General features: G+C 34.5%; 1 protein-coding gene across 1 annotated transcript in view; it reads left to right on the top strand.

Moving 5' to 3' along the window:
* The window catches only part of LOC139518539 (hemicentin-1-like), a 33,295-nt gene that overhangs the window by 15,363 nt on the left and 4,255 nt on the right, over nt 1-13,677 (top strand). The window contains exons 13-32 of the mRNA XM_071310037.1: nt 192-500; nt 1,112-1,417; nt 1,658-1,960; nt 2,249-2,548; nt 3,439-3,744; nt 3,922-4,218; nt 4,713-5,009; nt 5,397-5,693; nt 5,897-6,202; nt 6,444-6,746; nt 7,168-7,470; nt 7,838-8,137; nt 8,291-8,590; nt 9,130-9,426; nt 9,832-10,131; nt 10,431-10,736; nt 11,102-11,398; nt 11,610-11,864; nt 12,232-12,519; nt 13,068-13,319. Coding sequence (XP_071166138.1) covers nt 192-500; nt 1,112-1,417; nt 1,658-1,960; nt 2,249-2,548; nt 3,439-3,744; nt 3,922-4,218; nt 4,713-5,009; nt 5,397-5,693; nt 5,897-6,202; nt 6,444-6,746; nt 7,168-7,470; nt 7,838-8,137; nt 8,291-8,590; nt 9,130-9,426; nt 9,832-10,131; nt 10,431-10,736; nt 11,102-11,398; nt 11,610-11,864; nt 12,232-12,519; nt 13,068-13,319 — 5,922 coding nt within the window. The remainder of the gene's footprint in view (nt 1-191; nt 501-1,111; nt 1,418-1,657; nt 1,961-2,248; nt 2,549-3,438; nt 3,745-3,921; nt 4,219-4,712; nt 5,010-5,396; nt 5,694-5,896; nt 6,203-6,443; nt 6,747-7,167; nt 7,471-7,837; nt 8,138-8,290; nt 8,591-9,129; nt 9,427-9,831; nt 10,132-10,430; nt 10,737-11,101; nt 11,399-11,609; nt 11,865-12,231; nt 12,520-13,067; nt 13,320-13,677) is intronic.

Raw genomic sequence — 13,677 nt, 5'->3', positions numbered from 1 at the left:
ATTGAAAGTTTGTATATATGTAACCAGTATATGAATTAACTCAACAGGCAAATATTTGAGAACATTTATCTAAAAGAGAAACGAACAAACAAGGAAACAGAACTAATATATAATAGTCACAATGATTCAAGATTTTTTTTGTTAAAATTGTCGCCGTAAATCGACTATAATTTAAACTTACTTATTTTCAGATGTCCCATCTGTGCAAGTTTTGTCTAACACATACTCCGTGAATCTTGGAGGCACAGTAGTCCTTGGTTGTCAAGTTATTGCCAATCCATCGGCCACTAACGTTTATTGGCAAAAACTTGTGAATGGTGTTCTAACAACTGTTGATATGAGTACAAATAACTTTAACAAGTACAGTGGATCGACAGTACAATCTCCATCTCTAACTATCATTAGTACTACGGAGGCGGATCAAGGAAACTACGTCTGTTCTGCTACAAACTCAGCCGGAACAGCCTCCAGTAGTCAGACATTTTTGGATGTTGTAGGCAGTAAGTGATGTTAACCTTATATTTTCAAATTAAAAGAATTGTTATTAATTTGCAATAATATAAAACTATTGTTCAAGTACTCAGTGATATTCATTCATTATCGTTTTAAAGCCTAGAAATACCTGTTAAAAAGAAAAAGCAAAAACAGAATACAGCACATGACCGATCACCTATGATTTTGACTTTTTGTTCACATGACATATGCAGCTGATGGGCTTATCAATTACTTGATTAACGAAATGAGACCGTTCTTACAGAAAGCAATGTTAGTGCGATGAGGAGATAACTGTGTTGTATTTTAAGCTGCTATTGTATCAATTGGTGATTTGATGGTCGCAAAATAAGTTAACTGGTGACAACTTAGTGGAGTCAGCAAACCGGTATTTGCGACCATCAAATCACCAATCGATGCCATCAGAGCTTACAATACGATACAGTTATCTCATAATTGCATGGAGCATGTTAACATTATTTTGTGTAAGAACGGCCTCCATTCGTTTTGTGAATTGATGCCATGAAAGTTTGTGACGTTATACAATAAAAAAAAAAAAAGGTTATAATCTATGTTGCATTCGAATAGCCTATATTACGTACATGATTATATTTTGTAGATCTACCCACAGTAAGCATACCCCAGAGTGCGTACAGTGTAAATGTTGGTAGTCAAATTACCATTCCTTGTACCGTGTCAGCTAATCCCACAGAAACCAATATCTACTGGACCGTGGCAGTCGGTAACAACGCCGAACAGACTATCTCCATGACGAATACCCAGAAGTATCAAGGATCTTCTGTAAACTCCCCATCATTGATCATCCTCAGCACGACTCAGAGTGACTCTGGTGTTTATAGATGTCATGCAACAAACAATGTTGGTACTGGACAGAGTAATCCGACCACACTTAATGTTGTGGGAAGTAAGTACAGACTATTTTAAGTAAACGGTAAAATAGGAATGTTCTGCTGTTAAAATCAGATCTTATCAAATATGGCATGAGTTATACATATTCTTAGCTACATTATATTCTTCGAATGATTGACAAAATATTTCTTACGAATATTTGTTCATCTTGTAAACTATGTTTAATATTAATACTCACACTCACTTTTTAAATATGTAATTTTTTAAAGTGATTTTTTTATTTTCTTTGCTATAGATATACCAGTTGTGACTGTTGCACAAACTAATTATCCTGTGAATTTTGGACAGTCTGTCCAGCTAGTATGTACTGTTAGTGCAACTCCAACCCAAACACAGGTGTACTGGACTAGAGTTCAGAACGGACAGGCAGTTACCATTTCTACAGCTAACACAGCCAAATATAGCGGATCTACCGTCAGTAACCCATCTCTTACAATCAGTAATGTGGATCAAAATGATGAAACATTTTATGTTTGTTATGCAACAAATTCAGTGGGAACAGGACAGAGTCAACAGACCTATGTAGATGTTTCTGGAAGTACGTATAAATCATGTTTACTTTACTCTTTGAGCTTATGCTTTGTGGTAATGCATTTGATTAGGAACTTTCGGTTTTGAATTTTCATCGGAGTTGGATATTTGTGTTATTTTACTTTTTTAGAAACATTATAAGATTTGCTTTTGGTTTATGTAAAGTACACTGTATTGGTATTTATCTCTTAATACAAATAGAATATCCCATTGCATTTGGTATTGTTGTTATGCGATCTGAAATTTTAAATACATTTTGGAATGATGGCTCTTCAACCACATTTTTATTTTGCAGATTTACCTGTAGTGACAGTTCAGTCCAATAGTTACAGTGTACTTCTTGGACAGACAGCAACACTTGTCTGTACAATATCCGCTAATCCAAGTGCCACAAGTGTACGGTGGTATAAAGTTATCAATGGAGTACAATCTTCCCTTTCTACCAATGCTGGGAAATATAACACACCAACTGTTAACAGTCCTAATCTAATTGTCAACACTGCTGCTCAGAGTGATGAGGGCTACTATGTCTGTACAGCAACTAACATTGTCGGAACCGGAACTTCATCTCAGACATATTTGACTGTTACAGGAAGTAAGTGTTTTCTGGTTAAAAAAATTATCAAATGTCAGATTTGAAAGCATTAATGTTTCAGTTATCTTGACATTAGGATTGTGAGTTTTTATTTCGATTGCAAAATTTAAAAGAAGTTAATACAAAATATTTATATAGGTTATAAAAAAAGAAGATGTGGTATGATTGCCAATGAGGCAACTGTCCAAAAGAGACCAAAATGACACAGACATTAACAACTATGTGTCACCGTACGGCCTTCAACAATGTGCAAAGTCCATACCGCATAGTCAGCTATAAAAGGCCCCGATAAGACAATGTAAAACAATTCAAACGAGAAAACTAACGGCATTAGGGACGACATCAAAAGATCGATGTAGGATAAAAAAAAAACTTAAATCAAATAGTTTGGGGGTGGGGGTTCAACATGGCTGCAAGTTTTGTTTGCCCAAAATCGATTTTACATATATCCATATAGGTAAATAAATTTTTCCCAAATTAAGTTAAGAAGGGGGGGGGGCGGTCATTGAAAAAACTGTGTGAATTAAGTTTTTTTTATCCTACATTGAACTTTTGATGTCGTCCCTTATTTATATAAAAAAAAAATGAACGAGAAACAAATATGTAACACATAAACAAACGATAACCACTGAATTACAGGCTCCTGACTTGGGACAGGCACATACTTAAAAAATGTGGCGGTGTTACACATGTTAGCGGGATCCCAACCCTCTCCTAACCTGGGACAGTGGTATAACAGTAAAACATAAGTTGTTTGTTTTTTCGAGTTAAAAATGAAGAATTCTACCAAATACTTTGCTTTTGCTTTAATTGAAAAAAAGCAACATATAATATGATTTAAAATAGCCTTTTTGTGAGAAATCCTTTCAGTAAAATATTACTTTTTTCAGATTTGCCGTCAGTAACTGTAGCTTTATCAAATTACAACACTAACATTGGTGCGACTGTGACTCTTGGTTGTACTGTTGTGGCCTCCCCTGCTGCCACCACTGTATACTGGCAACGTATAGTTAACAATCAACAACAAAGTATTGATACCACCTCCTCCAACTCACGATACAGTGGTTCCACTGTCTCTAATCCGTCAATGGTCATTACTAACGCTCAATCATCGGACGAAGGAAACTATATATGTTATGCTACAAATAACATTGGAACTGGCAACAGTCAGCAGACTTTTCTGGACGTCATTGGAAGTAAGTTTTTTACGGAATAATAACTATAGAGCAGTAATAAGTCATATTTCCATTTCATAACCACGGTTTCTTTCTTGATATCATTGTAAAATATAACTAATTTGATTTATTAAGAACCAGTCACGTGCAAACAATTATTAATTAAAACTAAAATATTTAAATGAATGACTTTTCCAGACATACCCGTTGTGACAGTACAAGAAAATGTCTACTCTGTCAACATCGGAAGTAGCATCAATCTGGTGTGCAATGTACAAGCCAATCCTAGCCATACTTCAGTCACGTGGCGGAAAATTATAAATGGAGTAACAACAGCAGTTACAGTATCTGGAAGGTTTTCCGGCGCTTCAGTCAACAGTCCAACTCTTACAATATCGAATGCAATACTTAATGATGAAGGCTACTATATATGTTTTGCGACAAATAGTGTTGGCACAGGTCAAAGTTCACAAACATTTTTAGATGTCATTGGAAGTAAGTAGATTGTACTAGAAAATAACGAAAGAAATGAAAATAAGACAGTTTACCTTTTACATTATACATACGGTTTTTAATAATTATTGTACAAATGATTAACCGCTCCATTCAAAAAAAAGTATATGTAATTCACCATACATGCATATTTTGAACTCCAATTACCAAGAAAATGATGCTACTTTTAGTAATCCGATCAATTTGATTTCAAAGTCCAGAGAGATATTTAAAAATAAAGAAAATCAAGTATCTGTAGAATTAACCTTATCTTATTTAGATTTTAATTATTTGTATAATAACATCACAATGTTTTCCAAAAGAAGTCCCACATTGATTATTTAATAAATTCCTTGTTTTATCAAAATAAAATCTTTTGTCCAAAGCGTTGATGAACAACGTTACGACCAACTTACAATTACTCAATTCAGTTATCAAATGTATGCTGCAAGTGCTTTTAAATTAAGTGAACTAAATATTAAACAATCATTCTATAGGTGTCCCTGCAGTGACTATTGGTTCTAACTACTACTCCGTTAACTACGGAAATACAGCAACAATTGTATGCAATGTTGTTGCAACACCAACAGAAACAAGTATATCGTGGCAAAAAATACAAAATGGTATACCATCAACAGTAGTTATATCAGGGCGATACCAGGGTGGTACTGTCTCTTCACCAAATTTGATTATCACTAGCACCGGAATTACGGACGAGGCATTCTACATATGTTCTGCATCTAACAGTGTAGGAACTGGACAAAGTTCTCAGACATACCTCGATGTACAAGGAAGTAAGTACTACATAATAGAAAATACCCCTGATATCAATATGATGTGTGACTATAGAAATACCCCTGACATCAGTACGATAAATACCCTTGATATCAATCACTATGATGTGTAACTATATAGATACCTCTGATATCAAGATGATGAATGACTATATTAATAAGTATTGCACTTTAATTAAACGCCTAATGCAGATGTAAACACAAAATAACAATTCTTTCCTTCTCCTGTCAAAATTGATAGGTGTTCAATGTGACAGATAGTTCCTGACAAAATTTAATAGCCAACACTAATTTGTAAAACTTTAAATGTTATTGTTGATCTACAATCTTTCTCTTACAGCTGTACGTATAGATCGAATGTCTTATACACAATTTTACTTTTTATAGCTGTTCCTGCCGTTCAGATATTATCCAACTATTACTCAGTTCAGATTGGTCTTTCTGTCACGCTCCAATGCACTGTGACAGCTAATCCATCACATACAAGCGTCACATGGAAGAAGATAGTTAACGGACAGGAAACTAATATAGGATCAAACAATAGATATTCAGGAGGCAGTACCAATACACCTTCTTTGACCATTTCTAACGCTGTTGACACAGACGAAGGGTATTACATATGTACAGCAGCAAATGCAGTGGGCACAGGTCAAAGTTCACAGACATATTTAGACGTTTCCGGAAGTAAGTGTGTTCATCTGTTGTTTTTTTTTGGGGTATCTAATATATTTTTATTTTCTTCTATTTGGTCATATAGAGCCTCTCTACAAGTATCAATAATTATGTTCTACGTTTAATTTAAAATATTATTGTAAAGCTAGGTTATCTGTTTGTTCATTTGTAGTGTTATATTAGATCGAATCTAATTGTGCTTTATTCCTGTTCAGGTATATTAACAGTTACTGTACCACAGTCATCCTATAGTGTGAATTATGGTCAGTCAGTACAGTTGGTATGTACTGTTTCCGGAACCCCTGCAGTACAAAATGTGTACTGGCAAAAGATCACAAATGGCGCACAGACAAATATCAACACTAACACTAATTCGAACAAATATTCTGGATCTTCAACAGGAACTCCGTCTCTGACAATTCTAAATGCTGACAGTAATGACGTAGGATCGTACACATGTTACGCTACAAACTCTGTTGGAACTGGACAGAGTCAACAAACTCAGCTTTCTGTAGTTGGCAGTAAGTTTATCTACACGATACAATGATATGCAAAAAAAATACTAAAAATTTGTTGACTTCTTTTAAACTTTGTATCTGTTATAAAATAAAACAGTTATATCTATCCTACATCAGTTGAAGTGTTGGTCTTTTAATGATACAATGTGAATAATGTTGGTTACACAATACCTCAAGCGCTCATTTTTGTATGTTATTCCATTTGTTTCGTGTTTATTCCTTCATAATGTGTAATCTTTTTCAGATGCACCTTCAGTGACTGTCGGACAAGGATACACTATTGCTCTTGGAAATTCTATAACTTTGACATGTACTGTATTTGCCACCCCGTCAGCCACAAGTGTTCAATGGAATAGAATTACAAACAATGTACCCGTTGCAATAAACGTAGCCAGTAACCCAAATAAATATTCAGGTGCGACTGTCAGTACGCCATCTTTGACAATTTCCAACTCTGTTGAGGGCGATGAAGGGTACTATACCTGTCAAGCAACAAATTCTGTCGGAACCGGAACTAGTACCCAGACCTTCTTAAACGTTCAAGGAAGTAAGTAACTAAATGTTGTCTCATTCTATGTTAATCTACAAATGATCTTTTTCGAATAACGGTCTGTTCACCACAACTGATTTGGAAATATGCGTGCCCTTGCGCAAGCTCTCTCGAAATGTTAACTATAGAACAAATTCAACTGAAAGTGCTCAAAAAAGCTTATATCAAACGTTTCTATTAGAAATGTCTTAAACAATACCGATAAAAACCGCCAATCAAATATGAGTTACGGTAGTTAAGTCTCTTGGAAAAGGATATTTATGAAAACATTTGAAATAACAAAACAAAAATCAACTCGTAACATCAGAAGGCTATTATTTTATTATTTTTTGGATTACTCACGTTGAAATCCAGATGAAACATTCTCCATTAGATTCGTACGACTATTTATCTATTATTTTTCTGTTTACTTTTAAAGCAATACCAGTGGTTACCATTGCCCAAGCACAGTATAGTGTTACTGTGGGTTCTTCCGTTACCATGGTTTGTACCGTGTCAGCCAACCCTGCTCATACATCAGTTAATTGGCAAAAAGTTGTAAATGGAGTATCGACAAATATCAATCTCTTCCAGTCCAATAAATACTCAGGATCTACTACCTCATCACCATCTTTGACTGTTCTCAATGTTGTCCTTTCTGATGAAGGATATTACACATGTAGTGCCCAGAATAGTGTCGGAACAGGTACCAGTTCACAGACATTCCTGGATGTTTCTGGAAGTAAGTAAATTTATCCGTAATAGAGATGAAAAACTCAAAATCTAAAGTTTCTTTGATTTAAAACTTTAGTTGAGTATATCTAAACGCATCTATTTTCATATTGTATTTATACAATGTCGATGTAATTTACTGATTAATATATACCGATAAAAAAATTAGACATATGTAGGCAATTTATTATTTACAAGCATCTTATAAAAAAACCTGTCTACTAATTTTACATTTTGAAAAGTTCCAATTAAGAGAAGGGTACAAATAACCAGATTAAAAATTTATGTCAGCAGTTTCCCGTTTAATCCTGATATATCTTACGTTTTTTCATTCGATCGTTGAATACATCATGTCTGTCCCTTTGAATTTATTTTAGGTGTTCCCGTAGTAACAGTACTATCAACCAGTTACTCTATCAACGTCGGTAATTCCATAACATTACAGTGTACTGTAAGTGCCACTCCATCAGCGACAAGTGTCACATGGCAGCGATTCACCAATAATGTAGCAACAAATATTGACATGTCCAGTGGTCGTTACAGCGGAAGTTCGGTTGGCTCACCGTCATTGGTCATAAGTAATACTGTCATATCAGATGAGGGGTTCTATATATGTAAAGCTACTAATAGCGTTGGATCTGGACAAAGTCAACAAACGTTTTTAGATGTTATTGGAAGTAAGTGAAAGTATAGAATAAATATGTCTTATGTCTATAGTTTAGGATTAAAAATTTTGTTTCGAAAGTTCATTTAATAATCGTGAAATGTTTAAAATGTTATCACGTTTGTTTTCAAAATATATTAAACGAAAATACATTGATTTTTTTAAGGTATTCCGACTGTCACTGTTCCACAATCTACATACACAGTCAATAGAGGATCATCAGTTACACTGCAGTGTACATATACCTCAAACCCAGCACCTACTAGTGTTTTCTGGGAAAGGACTGTAGCCAATCAGGTCACAATTATATCTACAGCTATCAGTAAATATGATGGTTCCACCACCCAGTCACCATCTTTGATAATAAATACTGCTGACGAATCCGACGAGGCCAATTATGTCTGTAAAGTAACCAACAGTGTCGGAACTGGAATCAGCTCTTCTACATTCCTTGATGTTTTAGGCAGTAAGTATGTTATTTGCATAACAGCAAACTCACTATACATATATTATTCACATTTAACAAGTTATAAGGTATAAATATATGTTATCACAAATTACATTTTGCATTTTTCTGGAATATTGTTTATGTTATACATTCTGTCTAAGAAGATAAATACCTGGACCTTGAAATACAACGATAAAAAAATATATATCTCACCAGATTACATGTGTGTAGCTAAAAAACAAACAAATTGTTTTCAGATTTAGCAACGCTTTCTGTTGTTTTCATTTGAAGTTGTGCCAAATTTATCTTGTGTCAACAATACTCGAGGAACCTTTGATAACTAATTCCAAACAGTTGGAGTTTTATTTAAGATTTGCAAACTTGACATTAAGAAGAAATTTGACCAAAAGGGACTAAAAGGAATTGCCGAATCCATCTAATGTTAAGTTTGCCTACTGGAGTTTAAACTTTCTTTTTTTAATTGATTTATTGAGCTTCGTAAATCTTGAAGTATAAATCCAATTGATTATCATTGAAATCATGTTGTATTTTATTAGATATACCAGTTGTGACAGCGCCTACGTCAGCATATACTGTAAATGTTGGTGATTCTGTTACCATGACGTGTACCGTAACAGCTAATCCACAACACACCACCGTTTACTGGCAGTATATATCTGGTGGCTCTTCTACAAATGTAAACATGGGAGGAAGATTTAGTGGATCATCAGTCAGCTCACCCTCCCTAACATTATCTAATGCACAGTTATCAGACCAAGGAACATATGTTTGCTATGCTACTAATAGTGTAGGAACAGGACAGAGTACCCAGGTTGTATTGGCTGTTACCGGAAGTAAGTACTAATATAATGACTATTTTCACAATTTACCATCTGATTTGACTCCTGGATAACGTCGTGCATATATGTTAGACTAACTCCACAAGTAACTTCTTTACCAAAAAGACTTGTTTATCTACTGGTACAACAAAACATCGGAACCTTATCTTTCGTTGGTGTTATTACTTAGCATTGGAAATCATCTACTACAAATGACGCCCACGTATTAATACTAGTATACAGACGAGATGGAAAAAAATATTGTTCTAAAGGCGCCATAACGAAATCATGAATTATTACACGATAGACTTAAACTCTGTTCACAAAAACTCTGCCTTAGTAACTCTATTAAGTTGTTATTTAAACCTTTATTACATTAAAAGGATGAAATTTATGCATGTATCAACCATTTTCTTTCAGGTGTTCCTAGTGTAAGTCTTACTCAGACATCTTTTACTGGAAACTATGGAGACACAATTACACTTGGTTGTACTGTATCTGCTAATCCCGGTGTTACCTCTGTTTATTGGCAGAAAGTTTCGGGAAGTGTAACTTCAACTGTAGACATGTCTAACTCCAGATATACTGGATCTTCTGTCAGTACACCATCCCTAACCATAACTAACCTCAATAGTAACGATGGTGGGAATTATATATGTCTAGCTGCTAATTCTGTCGGAACTGGTCAGAGTGTACAAGGACCTTTAACAGTTGTTGGAAGTGAGTATTGTACTTTTATATATAGCTGTTATAGTCTGCTTATTTTTGCTAATAAGCATTAATGTGGAGTTAAAATTTAAAAAAAAAAGCAATTTTGAAAATATAAAAAACCATCTCAACATATTGGTTTTAAAAAGTAAAAGCGGTGATTTGTCAATGTATCTCGTAAAAACGTTTTCTAATATAATTCTAAATTGATGGAGCGATTTTTGTAATTTCAATTTTTCATCAAAGACTTGAACTCATTTTCAGATATATGTTTTCTAACATGATCTCTAACTTTTCCCAATCTTTTTTAGACGTTCCTGTAGTTACAGTAAGTCAACCAACTTACTCCACAAATATTGGGAATACCATTGTATTGGCTTGTGTAGTGTCTGCCAACCCTGCACACACTGCTGTTTATTGGACACGACAGATCAACAATGGCAACACAGAAACTCTGAATCCTGCTTCCTCTACAAAATATTCCGGATCAACTATACAGTCACCGTCATTGACTATCAACAACGTAGACACGTCTGATGAAGGCAATTATATATGTCATGCAACTAATGCTGTTGGTACAGGTCAAAGCTCACAGACGTTCTTAGATATTGTCGGAAGTAAGTAAATGAAGATGTTAATGCCGCTGAAATATAAAATAATACCGTGAGGTAAAGTCTAAAGCAGATACAAATGAACAATATAACTTCACAAACATAACATAATAGTGGCTTATATCCATGTACTTCTTGCTAAATATTTTTTCAAAAAATCGACTTTTTTAGTCAGTTTTAATTAATAACAACTCATAGCAATACAACAAACATACCACGTCTTTTTTTTTCATTACAATAAAAGATTAATCACCACAATATTTAATTTGCACTTGTTTTAGTTTGATAAGACTTTCGATCTGACTGCATATTTTAGATATGATGTTTGTGTAATTAGAGAGTTTAATAATGTTATCTTTTCTTATACATAGATATCCCATCTGTAACAGCGTCAATCGTCTCCTCTGTGAAGGTGGGAAATTCTGTGACAATAACCTGTACAGTAACAGCAACACCAGCAGCTACCCAGATAGTCTGGCAGAGACTTGTAAATAGTGTGACTACAACTATGGATTTAAGTAGTAACCGATACAGCGGAGGAACGATATTTAACCCGTCGCTCACTATTAACACTGTACAAGAAGGCGACCAAGGACAGTATGTTTGTCAAGCTACAAACAGCGTGGGAACAGGAACTAGTAATAATGTGTATCTAACTGTGACCGGAGGTAAATATTATAGTCATTTATCCTTCTAAAAGAACGTTTCTGTATTCAGAAAAAACAACATTTATCTGTAAAACATGTCAGGAAAGAGACTCTGAGCAAAATAGATGGCGATAGTGTGTTTATAAACGAATTTCCAGTATGCATAGTTATTTATTCTCAACTTCTTGCTGATAACAGTCTAAAATGAGTAAAATGTCTGTTTTAATTTTAGATGCACCTACATCCATTGCTATTAGTCCCAGTCCAATAACTGTAAATGAAGGCCAGACTATAACAGCTACATGTACAGCCCTAGGAAGTCCAACGATAACATACACCTGGTTTAAGGGCAATTCCAATACGCAGTTGTCCACAGGTTCTGTTCTTCAGATCACATCCTCAACACGAACAGATGCCGGAACGTACCAATGTAGAGCTTCCAACACCTATGGTAATGCTGACGCAACTGTTGCAGTAGAGGTTCAATGTAAGTATCTTCATTAGGAATTATCAACAATGAAATCTTATTTGTATTTTTTATTACTTATTATTGACAATAAAACCCTACTTGATAATGTTTGATCATCATTGTTTTTTTTTTTATCAATTCTGTAAGTTGTCGACATGATGGATAGTCTTTCATTTGCATGCAAAACTCAGAAAATAAAATTAAGTAGAATTTAGGCCGACATCTTCAGTCTAGTGAAGCTTTAAAGGAATTACTTATCATTTGATCAACCTTCTTTTAATAAAAAGACCTTTTATAAATTGTGACTTGGAAGGAGAGTTGTCTCATTGGCATTCATACCAATTCTATCCTAAATCTAACAAAAAGTGTATGTTTATTTCCACAGATGTGCCCGATGTTACTATCTCACAACCGTCCCAAGGCAGTGGTGGACAGGCTATAACAATACAATGCTCCTACGTTTCGAACCCAGGAGCTACTAATGTTATATGGAGCAAAGGAAATCAAGGCATCACAGTTGATGGTAGCAAATACGTCGGTGGTACCTTGTCTAATCCTAGCCTTACTATCACTAACCTGGCTGCTTCTGATCAAGGATCATACAGATGTTCAGTAGTAAACACCGTGGGACAAGGAGATTCATCATCTGTCACTCTTTCGGTTGATACATCAAGTAAGTCATATTCGTCATTATTAAAACTGTTTGATTGTAGACATCCTGCTGACTTGAATGTTTGTTTTCTTCAGATTTGAATATTGATTGACAAAATATTAGATAATTGTTTGTCATGTACAATTGTCTATTTATTAAATGAGTCATCGTTGATGAAGTCCGTATTCCAGTTTGACAATTTTAATAGAAATATTATTCTGATCTACTTCTGGGATAGTTCACTATATCTTGTAGCAATAGATAGCTGGTTTTATATGATTTGTTTGAAAGCTTCTGATAAAGGTAGATCCATAATAGCGAATATTAATAAGATGTTTTCCCTTCTCGTTTAATGTGTCGATGTATAAAAGGTTAACTATGCACTCCTTATAGCAAACATTTTAATTGATGATACAAAGTATCAATGACTGTAACAGTTTTAACCAAAGGTTTATACTGTAGCTTCAAACTTTTTCCATCGTAATCCGGTATTGTTATTTTACTTTTTTTTCAAAGTAAAATCTTTAAACTTCGGAACTGTTTAACGATTTTATATTATAATGTTTCAGCTGCGCCATCATACATAAGAATAACACCAGCAGGTGTTGTAGTACAGGAAGGTCAAGGTTTCACCCTGACTTGTGATGCTGATGGCGATCCTGCTCCAATATACAACTGGTATCACCATGACGTTATGATACATGAAGGTGCTGTCCTTACTATATCTAATTCCCTCTGGACTGAACATGATGGTTTACATCTATGTAAAGCTACCAACACTAAGGGAAGCAGACAGACATGGGAAGATGTTGATGTTCAGCGTGAGTTATATATTGTTTGTATCTTTGAGAACAAAGTCAACTGATATGTATTACATCAGTTTGAACAATACAGGTTATGTTACCAACCCAATACGCAAAACTGGACTGTCTTTGTGTAGTTTGAGCTGTCATATAAGTAAGAGGTTTAGCTAGCTATAAATTCATGCTCAATCCACCCCTTTCTAAATGTACCAAGTCAGGAATATGACAGTTGTTATCCATTCGTTTGATGTGTTTGAACTTTTAATTTTGCTATTTGCGTAGGGACTTTCCTTTTTGAATTTTCCTAGGAGTTCAGTATTTTTGTGATTTTACTTTTTTCATACTTCAAAAATTTCTTTCATCTTTTCCAAAAAAA

Source organism: Mytilus edulis, chromosome 1 (assembly GCF_963676685.1).
Source record: "Mytilus edulis chromosome 1, xbMytEdul2.2, whole genome shotgun sequence".
NCBI lineage: Eukaryota > Metazoa > Mollusca > Bivalvia > Mytilida > Mytilidae > Mytilus > Mytilus edulis.
The sequence above is the reverse complement of the archived record's forward strand: the minus strand, read 5'-3'. Positions and strand labels throughout refer to the sequence as shown.